Source organism: Zerene cesonia, chromosome 24 (genome assembly GCF_012273895.1).
Source record: "Zerene cesonia ecotype Mississippi chromosome 24, Zerene_cesonia_1.1, whole genome shotgun sequence".
NCBI classification, from domain to species: domain Eukaryota; kingdom Metazoa; phylum Arthropoda; class Insecta; order Lepidoptera; family Pieridae; genus Zerene; species Zerene cesonia.
This window is the reverse complement of record NC_052125.1, coordinates 4,042,146-4,060,121: the sequence shown is the minus strand read 5'-3', so window position 1 is coordinate 4,060,121 and position 17,976 is coordinate 4,042,146. Positions and strand designations below refer to the sequence as shown.

General features: G+C 34.6%; 1 protein-coding gene across 1 annotated transcript; it reads left to right on the top strand.

Moving 5' to 3' along the window:
* The first annotated feature begins 86 nt into the window (after positions 1-86).
* LOC119836522 lies at positions 87-12,459 on the top strand. Its single transcript, XM_038361896.1, has 9 exons — positions 87-182; positions 3,772-3,903; positions 5,063-5,178; positions 5,442-5,545; positions 7,012-7,160; positions 8,424-8,498; positions 9,420-9,535; positions 10,923-11,285; positions 11,761-12,459. The coding sequence occupies exons 2-9, from the start codon at positions 3,777-3,779 to the stop codon at positions 12,235-12,237; spliced, it is 1,527 nt and encodes a 508-aa protein (XP_038217824.1). The 5' UTR covers positions 87-182; positions 3,772-3,776; the 3' UTR covers positions 12,238-12,459.
* The last annotated feature ends 5,517 nt before the right edge of the window (positions 12,460-17,976 follow it).

Below are 17,976 nucleotides of genomic sequence, written 5' to 3'. Positions count from 1 at the left end.
ACTCGGTCATTGAAAATTATATTCACAGATTTATTTACTTTTTTACAAAGTGCGATAAAAGATTAAATCACCGGTACACCGTACAACACTAACGTTGCTAATATGGAAGTGAAATGCTTGACAACCGCTACGCGAAACTAGTAGGAAGTAAATAACATAAGTGTTTTTAAATTAAAAACTTGGTGAGTGCTTTCATTATATTGTTCTCCTACTTGCGTGTTAAATAAAATAAAAACAATAAGTTATAAAACATAAGAAGATCCATCGCAGCGTTTGGAATACACCATAATTTTACAGTCGTCATCTCGAGTTTACCGGCGGTCAATCTTCAACAAATAGTAAATTTGTTAATCTTTCAGGAATATCATAAATAATATATGAAGCAAACTATAGAATCCTTCCAGACGCATTTAGAAAGTGAAAAAAATATTATTTTTCAAATTTGTTCTTTGTATAGGTCACTGACGTTTTAGGTTGTCATTCTATATTTTGTGATCGTATTTTATAAAAGCAAATGATCGGTTTATTATCTCAAATAATATAACAAAGTAAATAAAATACTGATTGCACAGCGCGGAGTGATAACAGGTATGTTTATTGAATAAATTTGTTGAATGGAAATGTTTTTGCAGTCATGGGTGCATGGAAATAATTTTTGTCATTTGAATAACAAAAAAATATTTATATGTGAAAAAGTACATGTATTATTTTAATTATATATGCATTAATATTTTTTATACAAATTTTTATTATGAATGAATATACAGAAAGACAACAAGTGTGAATTGATGTTTTAAATAATGAAAATGAGTAATTTTATCAAAATTATAATGAAAAAAAAAAAGTGTGTGTGCCATACGCAGCATATTTATCAGTAAAACAAACAATCTCTGGCAATAATATTTATAAAAATAATGAGAGAAAGAAGGCACAAAAACAAAGAGCAACATGCAACACAATATATTTTGTTTTACATTTAAAAATCCTTTTATTATAATAATAGATTGTTGACAAAGAAAAGGTTTCACACAGTAATCACATCAAAAAATTAAATTAAAGAAATAAAGTTATTTCTTATTATAAGTTTGTAAAATTTACATGTGATTGTTAATTTAAAACAATTTTTAACTCTTAATCAATAAATTATCGATTGGTACTGTATTATAAAATGAAGAGATTGTGGACCCAATTGAACCACATTTCTTTAAATATAAAGTTCCAGTATCTTGGATGAATCATATGCTTTATCATCAAAAAAGATTCATGGGTCAATAGCCATGCTTTTTCTGACAAGGCAATCCTTATTAGGACATTCTGAATCAGCAACTACAAAAGTATTGTGATATTATTAGAGTGCAATACCACAGTCCCACAAGCTGGACAATTGCTCAGGGTATATATTTTTTTTGTGTGTTTAAGTATATAAATGGTTTGGAATAACAATGATAACATATAAAGTTCATGAATATTTAAAGCAATTTGATGTCACAAATATATAGATCACATAATATATGTTTATTCTCATCTGCTAAAAAAAATACAAAACGGATTAACAAGCAATTTGAAAGTGTACAAAGGGTAGCTCCATGGCTAAAAGCCATCTTTACCAGGCAACCTTTAATACTTTAACAGCAAGGTTGATATTGCTGCTTGATTAAATCTAAAACCTTTGATTAACTTTATATGCAGAGTGGTTCCGTCATAAATTATGATAATTATCCGGCTATATCTAGGTGTATAGGCCATTAAATAAGCATAGTAACTCTCTACCATTGTCATTTGAAGCTTACATCATCCACTACTATCAAAAAAGATATGTCATTGATTTATAAGAATCGGATAATGTAGATCCATTAACATTAGTTTATGACATCTTAATATGTAAAAAATCCAGTTTCATGATGTAGGTTCCCAATGAACTCTTCACCAACTCAACCGATTTTGATAAAATTTGGCATTTTATGTGTAATTTGGTCCAACTTATGTTATAGGATAGTTTCTATTTCGATTAATTATCCCTTAATTTATAATCTAAATATTTTTAATTATTACTCAGCAACAGCAGCGCGTGGCCGGGTATGTTAGTATAATATACGTATCTAGTTTATTCTACCTCATGCGTTGATGCTTTCAATAGACTAGTATAGGATGTCATAAGGAAAACATATATCTCAGCAAACACATAAGACTGTTCCGACTCTAACATCCTCTATTAAACTTAGAAGCTGTTTATGTGTATATTTGCCCAGAAATCATTAGTATGAGCATTCATGAGCATCCCAGATGCACTAAAATACATTAATTGTGTTTTTCAATAGATTTGAAATGCGGTTTCAGCCGCGTAAGTCGGTATCCCGTATGAATATCGGGATAAAAAGTGGCCTATATGTTATTCCAGTTGTCCAGCTGTCTACGTTCTATATTTAATTGCAATCGGTTCAGTAGTTTTTGCATGAAAGAGCAACAAACGCACAAACATCCTAACAAACTTTCGCATTTATAATATTAGTAGGATAAATATGAATTTAGTCATTACTATATAAGGTAATGCATATATCAACTTAAAATTTTGTAACATACATATTATTTTCATGTTTGGTAATGCGGCGTCCATTAATAACATGAGGTTTTTACGTTTTTTTTTAAATTTTTTGACGACACAAAGCATGACTTCGAAAACTTGTGTTTATTTATATATCTAAATATTACATACATATTTTTGTTTAAAAGAAGTATTTTATTAAAAGAAAGCAAAATATTATCTGTTTGTATGAATTTATATTTTGCCTGTTTCATTAAACTGTTAATCTCTCTACTTTAAATTTGACCTTTATAAACAAGTTCTATGAATAATGGATGAGATTATTGCATTGATGATGCACGAGGAAAACCCACTTTTTAAATCATCGTACCCACAAATGTGGTACAAAGAAAAAGATGTACATTTATATATTTTAATAGCTAACTTTCGAAAATGTCTATGGTCACACTTATTACATACTAGCTGCGCCCCGCGGATTCACCCGCGTATGTCCGTATCCCGTTGGAATATAGGTATAAAAGTTGCCTATATGTCATTCCAGTTGTCCAGCTGTCTACGTACCAAATATCATTGCAATCGGTTCAGTAGTTTTTGCCTGAAAGAGCAACAAACATACACATAGTAGGAAGTAGGATTAGTAGGATAGGATAGTAGGACTAGCTGTTCGCCCCGGTTCCGCCCGTGATGCGTATGCTGATGGTGTAAGAATATTTTAAATTGATGCATCAGTTGCTGACTTCATTTATTGGTAACAATTTGATTAATAACGAAACTATAGTGACATTTAAGTTAAAGAACGTTTATAAATTATCAATTTGTCAAACGACAAATAAGCCGTCATACAACACTTTGTGTAATGATAAAACCTTCCATAGATACGCTCCGATTTATTTTTATGAATAACTAGCTTTCGCCCGCGGCACTGCCCGCGTAGCCGCAAGAAAGCTAGTTTTCGTCGGATAGTCGCGTCGACACCTTTCCCGTGGGATTTCCGGGGTAAAAACTTTCCTATATCCGTCTCCTGGTTCTAAGCTAAAGCTGGCTCTGCTCAAATTTTCAGCCAAATCGGTTCATCCGTTCTTGATTTATAAATAGTATAAGTAACACCACATTCTTTTTTTATATATTTAGATAGATATAAGACCCATCTTCTATGACGATAATGATTATGACAAATGATGAAGATTATAACAATGGTGATGATGATGATGATTTCTCCGACGTTCCAGGTACAATGTCGAGCGGCCGCGGCAGAGGGTACACGGGGCGCCATCACATCCGCGAACCGCGGCCCGGCGACCTGGACAATGACGATGTGAACGCGGTGCGAACACTGACAGAGCTCAGTCCGAGATCCACAGGTAATAAATATCTAATTATTCTAACACTTTATACACTAGCGTGTACATATGTAGCCTAAAGCCTTCCGCAATAAACGGGCCGTCTTGAACTGAAAGAATTTTTCAAAACGGACCAGCAGTTCCTGAGATTAGCGCTTTCAAACAAACAAACTCTTCAGCTTTATGATATTAGTATAGATAAAAGAAAATGAGAAAAACAATGTGAGTACTAAAAGTTTAAAACGCGATTTATTCCCTTGATATCATTCTTTGGTATAATATATGTGTTTCAATGTTTCCAAGGACCGTGACCGCCTCCTTGGTACAGTGGTTAATGCGTGAGCGTAGAACCGAGGGGTCCTGGGTTCGATTCCCGGTGGGGACGCACAAAAAAAAAATGTCTCGGTCTGGCAGGACACAGAAGGCTGATCACCTACTTGTCCCTAAAGAAAATCGATCAGTGAAACGGATGTACATCATCTGCCCCATACCCCACTAGGGGACACGGGACTTACTATGTTTCCAAGGACGGATACCCAGCCCCTCGGGAGGCTCGTCACACGTCGAAGACATAACGTGTTTTAGTATTAACTTTATATGGGTCGTAGTTAAAAGTTCTTTACGATATTTTAACTGTAGTGCAGGTTGCCTGTAATAAAAATGAACCCAAGATCCACAGTCCCTTAAAAAATAACGCTTGAATGTGTCGCTAAACACTCGCCAATTATATCTACGTAGTTATGCTATATTCGCATAGTTTTTCAAATTCAACCATACGCAAATTGGTTAAAGTTGATTTTTACATCGCTGCGTCTGGACGCGAGCGATACCAGATCATTCGAAATGAGCGCACAATCGGAAATGTTGCGCTCATTTATATATATCTACAACAATTCACAGTGGATATATTTGCTCTTATCGCATACAGGTAAAAAAAGAAATACGAATAAGTCGCCTTTTAAATCTCGGCCCATCACATCTGTACATATACCATCAGTTCTGAACTTTCATATCGCCCAGAACCTTCCATATCGCCCCGGAACCTTCCAGAACATTCTAGAAACTTGTAGAATATGCTATCGTTCACACATTCACTCGCACATACAGCGCACGAACGTATCACGCGACGCAAATAATAACGCTTGTCTTGCAGCTAAACCTTCGCTCGCAATTATTTCAGAGGCGAAGTTGGACGGCGATGCGAAAGAGGAGGCGGCGCAAGAGGAGACGGGCGACGATGATAGTCTGCACGGCATGTTGACGGTGGACGAACAGTTCACCCCGTTGTTGACCTTGGTGAGTTGGTAGATGGCTTTTTCTCCAGAGGTGACGAGAGGTGGACATGTGATTCACCCAATTGTAAGGCTAAAAGACACTCATGAAATTATTGTATTGTCACCGATTCTTGATAAGTGTACAAAGTTTGAATTAAATATGTCCGTTTAAAGTGGATCAAAATCGAGTCTACAGCAGTTGGGTTCATACAAACATACATACATACATACATACAAGTGAAGCTAATAAAAGCATAATTAATGTTTTTGTAATTAAAATTTCAGCTGGAACAATTCACGCCAGGCGAAGACGGCATACAGTTTAACAGAAAACTGAGACAGTTTGAGACAACTGTCACAGAACTGTGTCCAGACGAGACCAGGTTACAGTGAGTAGTGTTTGCAGACTGATTTTTCCGGGAATAAAATATCGACATTGACTTGCTGTGGTCAACAAGACTAGAACTACATGCATGGCACTTCATCAAAATAGATTCAGTAGTTTAGAGGATGCAAGTTTATATCGTTATTATGTTGTGTAAAAGCTAATCCCTGTGTATACTGTATTTTACAATTTGAAGAAAATCTTAATATATACTAGCTGCGTCCCGCGGTTTCACCCGCGTAAGTCCGTATCCCGTAGGAATCATCATCATCAGCCCTTATATGTTCCCACTGCTGGGACACAGGCCTCCTATGAGGGTTCAGGCCATAATCCACCACGCTGGCCAAGTGCGGGTTGGCAGATGTCACATGCCGTCGAACTTTTGATTCTCGGACATGCCGGTTTCCTCACGATGTTTTCCTTCACCGTTTTAAGCAGTGGTGATGTTATCTACATGCGCAGATAAATTGAAAAATCAATTTATTTCCTGCACGCTCGCCCGGTCTCGAACCCCGACTTATCGATTTTGAAGTCCGAGGTTCTCACCACAGAGCCACCACTGCTATTACCCCGTAGGAATATCGGGATAAAAAGCCTATATGTTATTCCAGTTGTCCAGCTATCTGCTTACCAAATTTCATTGCAATCGGTTCAGTAGTTTTTGCGTGAAAGAGTAACAAACATCCATACATCCATACTTACAAACTTTCGCCTTTATAATAGTAGTAGGATAAATCTCGTGTCACAATGTTTGTCCTCAATGGACTCCTAAACTACTTAACCGATTATAATAAAATTCGCACACCATGTGCAGTTCGATCCAACTTTAGAGATAGGATAGTTTAAATAATTTTAGTTACGATAAATGACAACCCGGGCGGAGCCGGGGCGTGCAGCTAGTATACAATATATTTTTAAAACTATTCAAATGTGGATGCCATTATTATACTGTTGGGTAGTCTATTCAATTCTGTGCCAACGCGGATGGATAGAAAATGCCTCATGGGCTTGCATTTACTTCACACTCTTTACAATATTGGATTTTTAATGGATGTCCTAGCGAATCTTTGTTTTTATTCAGAGTGTATGTTTATCCAGCTGTTGCCCGCAGCTCACAGCATTGCACGCGCCGTCTTAATAAATTATCATGGTTCAAACTTCCTGCCCCTATTTTATCTCCCTTGGGGGTAGAATTTATCGAAATCCCTTCTTAACGGATGTCTACGTCATAACATCTATCTGCATGCCAAATTTCAGCCCGATCCGTCCATTGATTTGGGCTGTGCGCTGATAGATCATTATATCAGTCAGTCACCTCGTAAGTTATATATGTGTTTAGATTGTGTTAAGATGTGTGCGTGTGTTTTCATCTAATATCACAACATACACACAAAAACACTCGCATTTTGAATCAATCTCCCCCCCCTATAATATAAAAATATACACACAAAAACATCCCCCCCCCCACAGGCAAGCTTTCGCCACGTTCCGCGCGGCGGCGCTGCAGAGCTCGGTGACGTCGCGCAAGCTCGCCACGGTGGGCGCGGCGTTCACGCGCCAGCAGCGGCAGGGCCTGCTGCGGGCCTCGCTGCTCAACGTGATGCAGGCCACATTTACAAGTAGGTGAAAGAAAGGAGAAAAATGAGAAAAAAAGGGAAAGAATACAAAAAAAAAAAATAAAAAAAATGCAAAATCTAAAAATGAGGAAATAAAAGTGAAAAAATACAACAAAAAAATCTTAAAAAATGTAAATTGCCATTAAAGAAAATACCTTTTTGTGTATTACTGTATTACTGAGCTAGTGATCGATTTGTTACTTAAAAAACAAGAGTAAATGTATGGGCATAGTGTGTTACGCTCGGTGAGTTCAAATAAATTCGCCACGTTGTTAATAGCCAGTCAAAATATTCGAAAACATCCGAAAAAACATTTTTTTGTGCTTATAATGGTTATTACGAGCTAGGGATTCGTGTAGTTATGTTAAAATCTACACTAATATTATGAAGAGGAATAACTTGTTTGTTTTTAATGGATAAACTCAATAACTGCTGGACCGATTTTAAAAATTCTTTCATCATTAGAAAGCTGCAACTTCACTGAGTGACATAGGCTATATATGTACCCCGAGCAAAGCCGAACGAACAGCTAGTTTTTTTATAAAAGACCGCGAATTCGCGAGCTAATCTCAAGAACTATATGACGAGATTATAAATATCTTTCATTAGTAAGTAATTCTTACAATTGTGATATGATATATGTATCACGGACGAAACCGGGGCGAGCGGATAGTTAAAGAATTATAAAAAAGTGAATATAGAAGAGGATTACGGTTTAATTTATAGTTTTATAGCATTGAAATGTTTAATACATGAGAAATTTTGAAAAATTAAAAAAAGAATTCGATCGCGAGGCGGGATTCGAACCCGCGTCTATTTGCCATACTTTAGTAACGCCTAGCCTCTCGCCCTCCGTGATCCCGCCACAGTAATCGAACGTCTACTCTTCCGGTTTTATGTGCCTATTAGCTGCGCCCCGCGGTTTCACCCGCGTAAGTCCGTATCCCGTAGGAAATACGGGATAAAAAGATGCCTATATGATATTCCAGTTGTCCAACTATCTACGTTCCGTAAGTAAGTTCCGTAGTTTTTCCGTGAAAGAGTAACAAACACACACACGTTCTTACAAACTTTCGCATTTATAATATTAGTAGGATAGGATGGGACACACCGCGCCATCTATTGAGATGATTAAGAACCATCACAAACAATACGAAAATTGTGAAAAAACAAACTTTCACACATATTATATTTGTGTGGTGTTGTGATAAATACAGAATAGGGTTGTAGTTTATTTATTATTAATAATACAATAAATGATTTCAGAATTGGAAGTATTGGAGCGATCGAATCCCCTGTACCTTATAAATGCAGCGAATCTGATGGGAGACTATTTCGCCGGTATGTATGGCGTTTTATTTTAATATACAAACAATCAAATTCAATAAATAAAATTGTAATGTCTGTCTTTCTGTCTGTCTGTTAGTTAATATTACATTAGAAATAAGTCCTTTTTTAAAATATTGTTGTCTTTTCTGTTCATTCCGGATGATCACTGGGACGGCTGGACCGATTTTGATGGGCCTTTTAGTGGCAGATAGTCAATGTAATAATAAATAAGGATTTAAAGGAAGAACTCATTTACGCGTGTAAAACCGCGTTACGAAGTGCAAGTGTAATCGTATTTGTATGAAATTTAGTACAGAAATAGATTATAGTCTGGATTAGCACATAGGCTATGACGCCGCGGGTTTCAGCTGGTAATCTTATAAACGTGAAAGTTTATAATACGTATGTTAGTTCCTCTTTTACGCGCAAACCACTGAACGGATTTTGATGATACTTGACAGTGTATTAACAAAATACAAGCTTTTGCCTGCAGGCTATCTATTAGTAGGTATGTTTATATGTATGCATGCATGTTTATTCTTTTGACTGTCACTCTAAAAAGACGCTACTGACAATCAGCGCTGCGCATTACGCGTAGTAGATGCTGAGTAGTTACTCCTTAGCACCGCACCGATTAGTTATAAGGCCACCTTTTTATTGATAGTCGGTAAAGATTTTTTTGGTCTATACTAATATTATAAAGAGGAAAGGTTTGATTTTGTGTTTGTTTGTTTGAAATGAATAGACTCCGAAACTACTGGACTGATGAAAAAAAATTCTTTCATCCTTAGAAAGGTCCAACTTCGCTGAGTGACAAAGGCTACATATATACCACGGGCGAAGCCGGGGCGAACTGCTAGTATTAAATAAACATTCTTTCTTCATTGTTCCCCTTTCAATAATAAAAATAATGCTATTAATTGTTCATTACAGAGGCGCGCCTGTGCAATGGTAAAAAGGTTCACATACTGGCCGGGCCGCTGGTTCATTACATGCGCGCATTGCTCGCCAGCGATGATATAAGAGCACACAGGAGTCTGGCGACACAGGTGATATATTTTGTCTATGTAAATTATAAGTACCTGGATGACCTGGATGATGATGAGTTAGATTGTTTATAAGCGTTTTTTCCAAGATCGTTCAGGCATTTTTAAGTGAACACGTGCATTAAGAAGACACAAAACAATATAAACAATTAGTCTAACCTCAAAGCAAACACTCATTACTTCGTTACTTAACAACGCCATCTGCTGGAACTTTAATTATTCGCCAAAAATAGTATTATTATTCACCAATAGATGTCAGGAAAAAAAAATAGTATTAGTATTATTATTCGCCAATAGATGTCAGGAAGAGTCGCTAAGTTTAAGTCGATAAAGCACGAATATGATCATTTTCTAAAAAAGATTCCTAGCTAGATCGATTTATCGCCCCCGAAACCCGCCATATACTAAATTTCATGAAAATCGTTGGAGCCGATTCCGAGATTCCAATTATATATATATATATATATATACAAGAATTGCTCGTTTAAAGATATAAGATTATTCTCCATATCGGCTCGACCAGTTCGGGTAATCTTTTTTTGTTTGGGTACAATTGAGCAAAAAACGGTTGAAACCAGGGTGAACCGATACTTTTTTATTTATTTATAGCATTTTGATGCTTATATAATACTAGATGTTCGTCCCGGCTCCGCCCGGATATCAAGATTCCTGTTTTATGCCAATTATTATTGTTATAAAAAGAAATCTATCACCCAATTCAGCTCATACCCTATCTGTATACCAAATTTCATGAAAATCCGTTCAGTAGTTTCAACCTGATTGATGGAAAAACTTCCAAACCAACAGACTTACACATTTATAATATTAGTGTGATAATAGTGTGATTAGAATCAATTTTAAATAAGGGAAAAATACACTAACATTATTATATAGTTGACAATTTTAAATAAGGGAAAAATACACTCACATTATTATATAGTTGACAATTTTAAATAAGGGAAAAATACACTAACATTATTATATAGTTGACAATTTTAAATAAGGGAAAAATACACTAACATTATTATATAGTTGAAGAGTTTGTTTGGCAACAAACTTTTGTTTAACCAACACAAGATAAACATAACATATGACGTAGATATATAACTAGGCTTTGAAAATTGAATTTCTAGAAATTCAATTTACTACTAGTTAAGTATTAATATGCTTATAATGCAACTTGGTAAACGTAGCGTAGGACGTCCTGCCACCCGGTGGAGTGACGATATCCGTAGGGTTGCTGGCCATAATTGGCAACAAAGAGCTACCGACCGGGCTCAGTGGCGTGCCTTAGGAGAGGCCTATATCCAGCGGTGGATAGTTAAGGGCTGATGATGATGATGATGATGATGATGATGATGATGATGATGATGCTTATAATTCCTTACAGCTAATGCAAAACGGTCGAGAACTCCTCTCGATACTGTCGCAAGAACTGGACGAGCTGTCCATATCGATCCGCCTGCGGCTGCTGACCCCGCCGCCGGTCAGCATCATCTGGCTCCTGCTCTCCGCAGACCTGTGCCTGAACAAGTTCCTGCCGCTGCCGAACAGCCTGCAGCAGTTCTATGCGTCCCACCTGGACCTCACGAGCGATGAGAGCTTCAGCGAGGTGTCCTACGGCTCGTGGAAGAAGGATATTGTCACGGAGAAGGTGCAGCAGAGCGTCTCGCAGATGAATCTGGGCCAAGAGGACGATGCCAAGCCTAAACTGAGGCCGATATTGGGGGCTGGTGCCGGACTCTTGAGACAGGTCGGTGTTGTGTTACTATAGAAGGAATAAAAAAGAATTTATCTTTAACAAAAAACTAAATCGCCTTGAAACTGTCGGAATTAGACCAACATTACCAGCACCAGCTTTCAAAGAAAAAAAGAATCGTAAAAATTGGTTCACCCAGTAATAATTCTCAATTCATTTGTATATTTCATCTCAATAACTCAGTGGGTTTTGAACTGATTGGCTTGATTCTTTTTGTGTTTGATTGTTGTTATTTGGTCGCATATTAGTATCTGGAGTGGTACCGCCTCTCCAGAGACCTTGGTGACCGTTTTTGGGTGGAAAAACAATTATTTTAAATATTAAAAGTATTGTTCAAAGATTACACAGTTTTCAAAAGATTGTGTTGAGAAAATTTATGCCTTAGTTGAAGGCAACATCATCATACAATCTATACTCTATAGTATACAATTTATTCCATCTGTATAAATAGTTTCATCATCAATTACAGGAGCAACAGGACTTCGACACGTGGAGCACAAAGAGCAGCCTCACCAAACGCTACGACCTGAACTCGTGGCGGCAAGACGAGAAGGAGGAACCGGCTTTCAACCCCAGCGTCCCACCGCCAAACTACCAGGAGTTTCCGTACAACTACCAGGAGAACTTCTATTTGCAACAAGGGGACGGAACGTACATAACACAACAGAATGTCAACACAAACGTGGAATACCCGGAGAAGGTGAACAACGAGGTACAAAAAGCCTGCCGGAAAGATGACAATGACGACAAAAAATACAAATCGAAGGACAGTCTCAACGACGATGAGAAGTTTCGCTCCGGCTCCCGGAATTCCTCGCGGCAGAAGCTCAGGCGAAACAGCAGTGAGTCCGCGGACGTGAAACCGAGGAGACATGTGAGTGACGTGCCCCGTAATCATAAGTATTGGGATCACGATGATCGCTGTGACAAAGATTACAACAGTTAGTGATGTGACGAAACGTTTACGAGTGCAGTGCAGTGTTGTTAGTTTCTATTCAGTGACTGCGGTGACTTATTGAGGAGTTTTTTGCGGAGGAGGTATCATGTTTGGAAATTGTTCTCGGACGATAGTGTTTTTGCCGCTCGCTTCAAAGGTTGGGATCTGAACGAAAGATGTGGTTGAGATGTGAGTAGTGGGTCTGAATCTATTTTTGGAATTTATCATTTAATATATACGCAAAATGTTTATTTCAGTAACGTAAGAAATACAAATAATGTTTTAGACATATATGTCCGTTATTGGTAATAATACCATTGCATAATATGAAAGCATTGCCGCATAATGGTAATAATAATAATTAATTATTTATTTGATACAACTTAACATGACCTTATGATGTTTAAAAAAGATTTCATTCATAAATTAAATAGAAAAATAAATGAAAGCAAGCTCAGAAGCAAATGCTTATAAATGTATTTGAAACATCTCAACCACCTGTTTTGTTGTGATTTTAGTTAAAGTTTACTGGCCGAGTTAAGAAAATTAAGGAAAGTGTGTGGCTGTAATCTTTATACCATAATCTTTTACTGCATTGATATGTATGGATGTGTTATATGTATTATTTTAGAGCTGCAAATACCTGTACCCGGGCTCAGAACTGTCAGATATGTTCTGTTTGGTTATCTGTCAGTTAAAATTATATGTAATGTACGAAAAATATGTATGAAAAATATTGAATGGGCTATCTAGTAACTGATGGCAAATTGTGAGCAAACACCCGTAGTCTCATAAATTCACTAATTTCGTAGATAACTTTTTGGTCCATTTTTTGGATGTCAAATTATTTTGTTCATTGTGCTGATGATTCAATTAATTGACGCAGTATGTGTATATTAAGTAGTTTTAGTTTTGACTCATAATTTTAATTATGTTTTTAAATTAATTCATCTTTTAATATAAAGGGATAGCATACAGTAGTGTAGTGTAGTCTTTGATAACATAGTAAATGAGAAATTTTAAAGAAATTAAAACAATTTGATCACGAGGCGGCATTCGAACCCGCGTCTTTTTGCCAAACCGTAGCAACGCCTAGCCTCTCGGCCATCTAATCGAATCACTAATCGAATATATTCTACTCTTTATTGAAATTTCTCACCTATGAAGCATGTCAATGCTGTAAAACTATTAATAAAATATATAATAAATAGTAATTATGAAAATGACATTAAAACATGAGCGCGCCAGTCCCTACATAGTGTCCCGAGCTACTGAACAACACGTCGTATGCAGCTCGGGCTCGTTTCTCCCGCCTCCACACGATTGACATGTCTAATTATCTTCATAGAACAGTATCGATTATTAGGCTTCGTAATTGTATGTCTGCTTGGATTTAGATTTCGTTGAAATGGGCTTATAAAACTATCGCAACTTTAGCAATATGAAGATGAAGATTATCAAAACGTGGTGAGGCATACATTGTTAGAAATATTATGGAGTTGGTGCCTTGACAGTGATGTGATTTGAATGAGAAAACTGGTAATAAATTATAATTAAGTAATAATTTAAATGATTTTGTTGTTAACATTAATTTGATTTAATTATATACAAAATTAGAATATAGGAAAGACCATATCTATGCTTTTAATATACACATACTGTGCCAAAAGTTTATGATATTTTTATAATTTAATAATATTTATTTTTATTTGCTCAATACCACCGTAACATTACACGAATGTCGTGTTTATAAAATAGCTCAATATATATGAAAATTACAAAAAAAACTATAGAACTGTTTTCATCAAGAATTTTCAATTGATCTGTCTTCAAAATGTTCAAATTATTTATTACTTAGTTTATTTTTCATTTTTAATATGTATTAATTTATATTTCTAATTAAATAAAGATTAAATGACATTATCAAATTGCTTTTATGACGCATAAATAGATAATTCAGGCATGCGTTAGTTGAAATTGCATTGAGTTTTTGGTGAAAATAGTTTTCTATTTTCTCATTTTCAAAAAACGGAAATGTACCCAGTGGGGTATACTTATAGCATAATTATAGTGTAAAAGCTGATTTTCATGTAAACGGTTGATTAGTTTAATCAAATTATTATAAATGCAAAATACTGCTTTGTTTTGGATGGCATTTGGAGTGAAAATGATAAAAGAGCCAAGGTCAACCGTGGCCCTCAAAATAATTACAGTTTTTTTCTTTATCGTGCCGGCTAATGATGTTTTAATAATTCGTGATAGGTAATGAGTTCTAAACATGTATTATGGCTTATGGGAAAAGAGTGTAATTTTGAAGTATTCGAATTTTAAAGCGCGTTAGTGAGCAAGAGGGCTAGGCCCCCAAACCCGCCTAACTATCGAATTTTATCTCATCTTCCGTAATAAATTATTTGAAGTAATTAAGCTATTCAACTGTTTATTTGAAAGTCAAACACCCATTGATATATAATTTTTTATTGAAATTAATTAGGTTAGAATAAATTTGTAAGTGATGGCGCGAATGTGTTTATTGTAATTTGTTAAGTATGACTGCTAAATAAACTGTATGATAAGTTTTTAGAATTATAGTTTTATTTTTTTATTTATCGCTCATTAATTGGTTTGGTCTAGATGGTACTAGAAATAAACGGTGAGGTTTGTATTCACAGACTATTACATAATTATATAACATTATATTATGACTAGTTAAAATTATAATGTAAAAGGCTATTATGGCAGTTAATGGTGAAATTTCAAAGAAATTGTATGTCTCTTAGTTTGAATCATTCTTTTATTTAGAAATTATGGCATTATTTATAAATTATCGAAATATTAGAACTATAAGGTTAGGATATAAAAAGAAATCACCAATATCTTATGTTTTAAATTTTATAAGATCTCAATAAAAATAAGTAAATTATTGTAAAAGCGCTATTAGTAGTAAAAATATCTGACTGCTGCCCATCATTAATTTGCCAAAATAGCCTAATTTTATTGGACGAAAGAATTGAATTTCGAAACTACTAAAGAAGTATGGCTCTTTCTGTTCGCTATATGAAAACTGCAATTAAATTAATATCCTTTCCGACTTCTAAAAATAATTTTTTGATGGAATAGGGGCAGTAACGCCAGGTACTAGTTAGTGAAAATCCATAAATTTTGGCGCGCAAACCGCGGGGCACGGTTCACAGATTCAAAAACTTCAATAAGGAAGCGTTCAATATCGAAGATTATTTTACACGTTATAGATATTATGTAGTAAATAATATAATTTTTAAACGAAGTTCTGTATATGTGCTGGCTTAATTTTAATAAAATACTTAATTTTTAGGTCATATATTGTATTAGTCACAAATTCATAATTCAGTTAAGGGCTAGTAAAAATAATAAATATGATGATTTTTCATCAATATTATTAGAAAATTTCATGGTAAGCAGTTATACACTGAATAAGCATTCTTGCGAATAATCATTCAAAGTTGATTATCATTTTAAGATAATTTATCACGTCTGTAAGTTAATAATTTTAAAGTATTGTATAAATTTTACTTTTAACGGACTGAACGAACATAATAAGTACCTGTGAAGAAATATTGAGCACAACTCTCATAATGTAACTTAGATTAAGTTATATTAAAGTGACTCGGGGAGCTGTGAGGAAAAGATGGCTTTGCTATATCATAAGAACCTATAGGCTAGATAATTCATTGGGTTCCGTGGAAAGATTGAGTATCATTGAAAAATTATATGTTTGTCGCATTTGCCAAGGAACGTACTCTATTAATTCTTATATGTATTGAATTTTCCTAAATTAAACAATTACATGTAGTAATAGTTCACAAATCTGTATATAAAGAATTTAGATGGTACTTTATAATTAAACTACTGCGCATACTAAGTCGGTTATTTGTTAGAAATAATGTAAATTACGCTGCCTTTTATATTCGGTATGGGCAGATTTATCGTATTTGATTAAAGTGTGCCTTCAAACCTCAACTCCATAATGTAATTGATTAAAATGTTAATTATAAAATGAGCAGCGCTGCACACGTAAGTTTTAGGATAATATGCGTGAATACAATTTAAGATAATTGTCAAAATACCCGCCTTTTTCTAACTTTTTAATAAAGTAAGTGATAAATGAAATTTTAGTTTCAAATTTCAATAGCTTTTATTTATTTGATAGTGTTGCGGCATTTTTAATTAAATATGTTTTAAAGAATTTCATCTCGCATCAAAAATACATGCATTTTAAATTGTTGCCAGTTTGCAGTGTTTAAATATTTCATGTTTTACATTAAAAATATTGGGAGAAATGTTAATTATCGTTTTTGATTTCTTTCCGAACAGAATTTATCCCAATAATAAAATAAGTTTCGATCAGTGAAACAGTTTTGCTTCCAATAATTATGTTACGGAATCCAAATTTAGTCAATGCATTGTATACAGTTAATTGTAATAAAAGGCCTTAATTTCTTTTTTAAGTTGTGACGCATAGAAGTCTATCGTCAATATTTAGTTTTTGTTAATATTTAACAGAGTATGTTTGGAAATTATGTATTCTCAATAAAAGAAATTTAATTTCGGCATATTGTTTTATTTCACTCGCATAATTTTTACATCGATTGTTTTAATTCATATATCGATTCATAGCCTTATACTTAATCATACTATAACGGATTTAAGTCAAGATTTTATGACAGATTAAATTTTAGAATATAATACTGACATCTATATAGTTCTTTATGAATACTTTAATTTCAATAACAAAGATAATTTTAATATGAAACAAAATTATGTAGTTTTAAGCGAGACTCAAAAAAAATTGCAATTACATTCATTTAAATAGTGAAATATATTACATATTTGAATTTCGTGCACAAATATATAAAAAAACCAAAGACGCTAACTACGTTTTATAGAGGTTCGTATAAAATGATCGAAACATTCTAGATTGTACTCACTTCAAATAGTCTCGGCTTTGTAAAAACAACTTTAAGTGATCTGCGTAAGGCTCAATTTGAAGACTTTACGCGAATAGCATAACTATAACTTGGTACTTATAATTGGCGAGTGTTATGCGACACTTTTGTATGATACTGTGCATTTTGGGTTTTTTTATATATCAATGGTATCATGACCGAAATTAATAACTTATTTATTATGCCTAAAATTAAACAAAATATTATTATCACATAGGAATGATTACAGTACCTCTATTTCAATATTTAATTCATATAATTAATATATAAGTACATTTTTGTCATATATCATATTAACCTAAAAATTTTATTGATAATAATTGATATAAAGGTGGACATTCACGGTAAAACCATTCGCTGCGTCGACAAATAGTAAGTGATCGGAAATACACATTTTTACGACAGTCCATCGTGATTTCAGTTTCACGATCAAATTATGGGCGAGGGCCCGCGCCATTTGATGCGAAGTATGGAGTCTTACTAGCTGCGCCCCGTGGTTTCGCCCGCGTAATTCTGTATCCCGTAGGAATACCGAGATAAAAAGTTGCCCAGCTATCCACGTACCAAACGTTAGCAATTAGTAGGATAGTGGTACATATGGATCGACCGTGAAAGCCCACGTTAATAGTCGACATCGTATGATATATCATAATAACATGAACACTGGTTGAATTAACAGCTAATTATTAGATAAAGTATCACATGACGAGGAAAGCTTATGCATCTAAACACTTAAATATTAGTTTCTATTTAAATATATTTGTTA

Coding starts and splice junctions, on each gene's coding strand:
- LOC119836522 (XM_038361896.1), top strand. CDS start 3,777: ATGTCGAGCGGCCGCGGCAGAGGGTACACGGGGCGCCATCACATCCGC. Junction 8,499..9,419: donor GATGGGAGACTATTTCGCCG/GTATGTATGGCG, acceptor TGTTCATTACAG/AGGCGCGCCTGTGCAATGGT. Junction 11,286..11,760: donor GTGCCGGACTCTTGAGACAG/GTCGGTGTTGTG, acceptor CATCAATTACAG/GAGCAACAGGACTTCGACAC.